General features: G+C 40.9%; 1 protein-coding gene across 1 annotated transcript in view; it reads right to left on the reverse strand.

The window, feature by feature from the left end:
• The window catches only part of LOC137982324 (hemicentin-1-like), a 132,533-nt gene that overhangs the window by 77,772 nt on the left and 47,261 nt on the right, over positions 1-7,500 (reverse strand). The window contains exons 10-12 of the mRNA XM_068829400.1: positions 6,824-7,087; positions 2,784-3,029; positions 1,798-2,061 (exon numbers count right to left, since the gene is read on the reverse strand). Coding sequence (XP_068685501.1) covers positions 1,798-2,061; positions 2,784-3,029; positions 6,824-7,087 — 774 coding nt within the window. The remainder of the gene's footprint in view (positions 1-1,797; positions 2,062-2,783; positions 3,030-6,823; positions 7,088-7,500) is intronic.

The following is a 7,500-nucleotide window of genomic DNA, read 5'->3' on the forward strand; positions in this document are numbered from 1 at the left end:
ATTACCATTACCATTAATTTATGCCTACATACATCCCCAATTTGACAAAAGAGACCTATATCATGCGTAGCTTGCCGAAACGTGACAACCACTTTATATATGCACCCATGATATCGAAAAGGAACTGAGCACCATCAAGAACGACATTACCAGTGCAGTGGAGCTTATTCACTATTACCCTAACAAGCCAGCCATCATCAAGACTGATTCCTCTTTGAGAGGAATTGGTGCAGTGCTGATCCAAGACGGCAAACCCGTGCGTTTATTCAGCAAGGCACTCACATCTGCTGAAGCTAATTACACCAACATAGAACGGGAACTGTTAGCTATCCTAATTTCTTGCGAAAAGCTACATAAGTTTACATTTGCGCAAAAATTACCGTGCACACAGATCACAAGCCCCTGCAGGCCATCTTTTAGAAACCAGTTAGCGTGGCACCACCCAGGTTGCAAAGAATACTGTTGCGTCTCTCCAAATATGACGCCCAAGTGAAGTATGTTGGGTCCACGAGTGTGTTACTTGCTGACACTTTATCTCGGCTCATTCAACCGGGAACAGCCAAAGTGATCCCTGGTTAAGACAACAACATTGCACAACTCCCGAAGATGGAGCCACCAGGACTTGGATCCCTACAACAGTTGACCTTATCATTACTGGATGGTCAGATAGCATGCAAGATCTTCCAGGTAATCTGCATCCCTATTGGTGCTTCCGTGATGAGTTGACCATCCCGGAAGGCCTTGTTAAGAAAGACCACTACTAGTCGCAGATTTGAGAGACACCAATGGGTATGTAAATATCTTTCTTTGTTAATGTCTATTAATCCCGGCATTTGTTAACTACAAGTCTAATCTGTTGATAGATTTCGAATACTTTCCGGTAAACAAGATGATTGAATAAAAAGTGAAATATTTGGAACCTTGGCGATTGTTGCGACAAGCAGTACAAAAACGCCGACTTCAATGACAGGCGTTCAGTACATCTGAAACCCTCGAAGCATGACAAGAACGTTTATCCTACTGATCAGCCCATCTGGCTCAGCGATGACAATTCAGATGAGTGGAAACCAGAGTACATTGATTCAAATGATACCTCGCCAGACTCATACTGGATAATCAACGAAAAGAGCGACAGGCGGCTCAGGCGAAATAAGCGTGACATCAAGCCGTGTCACACGATCCTTGCACAATAGCGACCCCAGCCGCAGGTCCCTGTAAGACTTACAACAAACCTGCCAGATCATGATCCAACACTAGTTGATCCTCCAGCAGTTTCAGCAAGGGCTTCAAAAGACACACCTTGCACCGTGGAACAAACATCGCCTGCCAGCAGTCATGAAAAAGAATTGCACAAAAAGTCAAGTGATGAAACAGCCAAAACTAAACCAGCTGATTCAACACCGCACCTAACAACATCACGGTCTGGACGGGTGATCAAGCCACCAACAAACCCAGACTCTGTATACAACTGAGATGAACTTTAAGTAATTGAAACTTCATATGTTCGCTAAGGCGACGATGATCTCCTTCAGTTCTAAAACTGCTTAAAAGGGACATGTTGTATTTTTAGCCGTCTAAGTGTATTTTGTGTTAGACATTTCACGAGTTATTATTTACATGTTGGACTGACCTATGGACATTCCATGTTTTATTGCATGATATATTGAGTTACAACCTCGTGCTGGGTACCCATGTTGGTTTTCTACATTAAAGTCAAGAGTTTGTTCTTTCTATCTTAGTTTTTCGTCCATCGGTTATCTACAAAACTACAATAAATTCCAAATAATCTTTGCTTACCACTGACAGTAACAGACACAGCTGAACTCATAGCTGTCCCAACAGAGTTGTTCACCATACACTTATAGACAAATAGTCCTATAACTGTCATTGTTTTGTTCCAAACTCCAGTACTGCTGATGGAACCTATCATAACGTTATTCTCATAAAGCTGATAATTTAGTTCCATGGGGTTCGCATTTTCGGCTGAGCAATTGAAAGAGATGGTTGTTCCATTACAGACTTCTTCTTCACCCACGTGTAACTGGATGCCCTCTGGTGGGTCTATGATGAACACGAAAAAATGTTAGTACACTTCTCTGACTACATGTACACAACTTAACTGTAAAAATATCATAATTAGGTGAAGTACAAAAGTTTGGGTAAGTATAGTCCGAGCAAAATTAATGTAAATATCAAATAACAGCCACAGTTAGTTACTCTTTTGTCCAAGATTTTCCCCGTTTTTTCTCTTGTCTTTGTTTTTTTTTTTCCTTTTTTGGTCCAAGTACACTGTATTTTGGTCAGTGCTATCCTTGTAGTTACTTATCAGCTTACTTAATGAATGTTGACAAAGGATTATGGCCGTACAAGAAATTAAAAATAAAGAAATCAAACAAAACCTTTAGGTAAAATAAATCCCACATGCAAAATTTTTATCAGAGTTAGACTTGTGGCTTTAGATGTCTATTGCTAATTCAGTACTTTCCTATTATACAGTCGGCAGGTATCTTTTTCAGGTTGCAGGTTGAAATTTAATTATAACTCGATAGACTTACCGTGACTGTTACATGAATAGCTAACCTTAGGCCTAATTAGGCCTAATTAGGCCTAAAAAAAAGTTTTTAGGCCTAAGGTTAGCTATTCATGTAAGAGTCACGGTAAGTCTATCGAGTTATAATTAAATTTAAACTTGCAACCTGCAATCTGAAAAAAATACTTGCCGTTGCACGGTGTACTTATTATGTTTGCTACAATCACTTTTTCTATAGATGCACATGACTTACACCGTACGTCAATTGTTGCAAACTCCAAAGCAACTTCACATGGAGTTGTTGCTTCACATATGTATTCTCCAGCTTCACTCCTACTAATATTTCTGAGAACTAAATCAGTTCCAATTGTGCGCTCTCCATTACTAGCCTTGATCCAAAACACAGTTGGAGTGGGGATACTAGTTGCTGGACATGACAAATTCAAATTTCCTCCTTCGTTGATTACCGCAGTGGAAATTGGCATAATGAATGCAGGCACTGAAAGGACAGCAAAAAATCATGCATTTTCAATGTCCTCTTATTTGACATTAGGTGATTGTTTTAATGTCACAGTTATTCAAGTAGAAGTGAAAGAGTCATGTTGTATACATGTGCATCACCATGATCATCATGTTAATTTACTTTTAACTTTAATACTATTTCTCAGTAATGAGACAAGAGTACACATTAGACATGCAAACATAGTACGTACATTAAATTATGAGCCAAGGGGCTTATGATAAAAATGTCAGACCAAGAGCTTATTAAACTTAAAAACTAAAACTGATGTAGAAAATCGCTAGTTGTCGTCCATTAGTAGCATATTGAGAGCAAAGATCCCAAGTTCGAGTAAGGCCTAACATTACCGTGAAGTTTTTATACCTAATTATTCCATCAGAGATCAACCCTAGTATTGGAATTAGGGAAAAAAAGGACACAGAAAAACACTATACAAAAACAGTAAATCTTATGAGATCGGAGGCAAAGTTGACGCTCTTGCTATGGTACCCTGCATGCCGACTTCCATGCTTTCAAAAATCGGGCTCTCCAAAAAAGATCTAAAACCAAGCAGCGCCATTATCCGAGGAATGTGTGGAGCAGATCTTCAGAACTGCGGATTTATGGACATCATTGTCACACCCAGTGATATCACTGCTAAATCAAGATTCTATGTCATCAAACAGGAATGTCTCTTCATTCTTGGTCTTGGATTCTGCAAAGAATTCAAACTTGTGACCATTGCACCCGTATGCATACAACAAAACATATCTATAGAGCCATGCCAAGATAAGGCTGTACACATCCCTGAAGAATCAGAGGCTGACTATGACAATTTTTAAAAGAAGTGGAAGAAACATCTACCACTTGGAAAGAAAACAGGTGATCCTTTGGAGGACCTAAAGCAGATCTTCCCCGAGACCTTTGATGGTCAGGTTGGTCTCTTTGAAAGTGAGGTCGTCCTTAAACTCTCGCCAAAAGCAAAAACCAGTTCAACTACCATCCCGTGCAGCACTGCAAAGCATCATGCCACAGCTAAAGAAGGAACTAGATAAAACGGAACAAGAAGGAATCATCCGTGTCTGCCCAGAAACTACCGAGTGAATACATAATCTGGTAACTGTTGCCAAAAAAGATGGAACCCTGCGACTGTGCCTTTACCCAAGAAACTTGAATAGGTACCTCATCCACTACACTACATCCTGGGTAGATGTTCAGCATAGTTTCAGAAATGGTCAGTACTTCTCCTCACTACATGCCAAGAGCGGGTACTGGACCAAACAACTTGATGAGCAAAGCCAGCTTCTCACAGCATTTAACACACCATTCAAGGAGTACTGCTTTGTTCGCTTGCCCTTTGGATTTTTAGCATCTGAAATCTTCTGTGAGCATATGGATCGAATCCTAGCTGGTATTTCAGGAACATTCCCATGTGCAGACGATGTTAAAGTAGAAGGGTCATCAGAGTAACGTCACGACATTCACCTGCTTGAGACTGTAGAAAAGGCACGCAAAGCCGGACTTAAACTCAACCCTAACAAGTGCTTTATTAAGAAACAGCAAACCGAGGACTTTGGACGTATCATCAATCCACAAGTTGTCCAGTCATGTCCAAAGAAGGTGAAAGCCATCACGGCACTTGCTGCGTCAACCGATAATCAAGAGCTGGTTGGTTGAGCATCGGGCTGTCATGCGGGAGGTCGTGACCAACACTCAGGACTGTAAACCGTAGGCCCCGTCTCACAACCTTTCAATGCTCACAACCCAGTGGGACGTAAAAGAACCCACAAACTATCCCTAAAGAGTAGGTCATGGAGCTCCCGGTGTTGTGGTCACGACTCATTTCATTCGTTAATGTGCTGGTTGAGATCGCTAATGGACTGATAGCGGCTGCCAGCGGCGCCTAAATATGCTGTTGTCCGATCTCACCCATAGATCCCTTGCTTGTAAAGCGCATTTTAATATATTAATAGAAAATGCGCTATATGAATTCATTACAATTACCATTACCATTAATTTATGTCTACATACATCCTCAATTTGACAAAAGAGACCTATATCATGCGTAGCTTGCCGAAACGTGACAACCACTTTATATGCACCCATGATATCGAAAAGGAACTGAGCACCATCAAGAACGACATTACCAGTGCAGTGGAGCTTATTCACTATTACCCTAACAAGCCAGCCATCATCAAGACTGATTCCTCTTTGAGAGGAATTGGTGCACTCCGGATCCAAGACGGCAAACCCGTGCGTTTATTCAGCAAGGCACTCACATCTGCTGAAACTAATTACACCAACATAGAACGGGAACTGTTGGCTATCCTAATTTCTTGCGAAAAGCTACATAAGTTTACATTTGCGCAAAAATTACCGTGCACACAGATCACAAGCCCCTGCAGGCCATCTTTTAGAAACCAGTTAGCGTGGCACCACCCAGGTTGCAAAAAATACTGTTGCGTCTCTCCAAATATGACGCCCAAGTGAAGTATGTTGGGTCCACGAGTGTGTTACTTGCTGACACTTTATCTCGGCTCATTCAACCGGGAAAAGCCAAAGTGATCCCTGGTTTAGACATCAACATTGCACAACTCCCGAAGATGGAGCCACCAGGTCTTGGATCCCTACAACAGTTAAGCTTATCATTACTGGATGGTCAGATAGCATGCAAGATCTTCCAGGTAATCTGCATCCCTATTGGTGCTTCCGTGATGAGTTGACCATCCCGGAAGGACTTGGTAAGAAAGACCACTACTAGTCGCAGATTTGAGAGACACCAATGGGTATGTAAATATCGTTCTTTGTTAATGTCTATTAATCCTGGCATTTGTTAACTACAAGTCTAATCTGCTGATAGATTTCAAATACTTTCCGGTAAACAAGATGATTGAATAAACAGTGAAATGTTTGGAACCTTGGCGATTGTTGCGACAAGCAGTACAAAAACGCCGACTTCAATGACAGGCGTTCAGTACATCTGAAACCCTCGAAGCATGACAAGAACGTTTATCTTACTGATCAGCCCATCTGGCTCAGCGATGACAATTCAGATGAGTGGAAACCAGAGTACATTGATTCAAATGATACCTCGCCAGACTCATACTGGATAATCAACGAAAAGAGCGACAGGCGGCTCAGGCGAAATAAGCGTGACATCAAGCCGTGTCACACGATCCTTGCACAATAGCGACCCCAGCCGCAGGTCCCTGTAAGACTTACAACAAATCTGCCAGATCATGATCCAACACTAGTTGATCCTCCAGCAGTTTCAGCAAGGGCTTCAAAAGACACACCTTGCACCATGGAACAAACATCGCCTGCCAGCAGTCATGAAAAAGAATTGCACAAAAAGTCAAGTGATGAAACAGCCAAAACTAAACCAGCTGATTCAACACCGCACCTAACAACATCACGGTCTGGACGGGTGATCAAGCCACCAACAAACCCAGACTCTGTATACAACTGAGATGAACTTTAAGTAATTGAAACTTCATATGTTCGCTAAGGCGACGATGATCTCCTTCGGTTCTAAAACTGCTTAAAAGGGACATGTTGTATTATTAGCCGTCTAAGTGTACTTTGTGTTAGACATTTCACGACTTATTATATACATGTTGGACTGACCTATGGACATTCCATGTTTTATTGCATGATATATTGAGTTACAACCTCGTGCTGAGTACCCATGTTGGTTTTCTACATTAAAGTCAAGAGTTTGTTCTTTCTATCTTAGTTTTTCGTCCATCGGTTATCTACAAAACTACAATAAATTCCAAATAATCTTTGCTTACCACTGACAGTAACAGACACAGCTGAACTCATAGCTGTCCCAACAGAGTTGTTCACCATACACTTATAGACAAATACTCCTATAACTGTCATTGTTTTGTTCCAAACTCCAGTACTGCTGATGGAACCTATCATAACGTTATTCTCATAAAGCTGATAATTTAGTTCCATGGGGTTCGCATTTTCGGCTGAGCAATTGAAAGAGATGGTTGTTCCATTACAGACTTCTTCTTCACCCACGTGTAACTGGATGCCCTCTGGTGGGTCTATGATGAACACGAAAAAATGTTAGTACACTTCTCTGACTACATGTACACAACTTAACTGTAAAAATATCATAATTAGGTGAAGTACAAAAGTTTGGGTAAGTATAGTCCTGCGAGAGACTGTTTAGGACGACATTCGACTGACCTTTCGACAACCTGAGCAAAATTAATGTAAATATCAAATAACAGCCACAGTTAGTTACTATTTTGTCCAAGATTTTCCCCGTCTTTTATCTTGTCTTTGTTTATTTTTCTCCTTTTTTGGTCCAAGTACACTGTATTTTGGTCAGTGCTATCCTTGTAGTTACTTATCAGCTTACTTAATGAATGTTGACAAAGGATTATGGCCGTACAAGAAATTAAAAATAAAGAAATCAAACAAAACCTTTAGGTAAAATAAATCCCACATGCAA

Source organism: Montipora foliosa, chromosome 13 (assembly GCF_036669935.1).
Source record: "Montipora foliosa isolate CH-2021 chromosome 13, ASM3666993v2, whole genome shotgun sequence".
In the NCBI taxonomy this organism is placed as follows: domain Eukaryota; kingdom Metazoa; phylum Cnidaria; class Anthozoa; order Scleractinia; family Acroporidae; genus Montipora; species Montipora foliosa.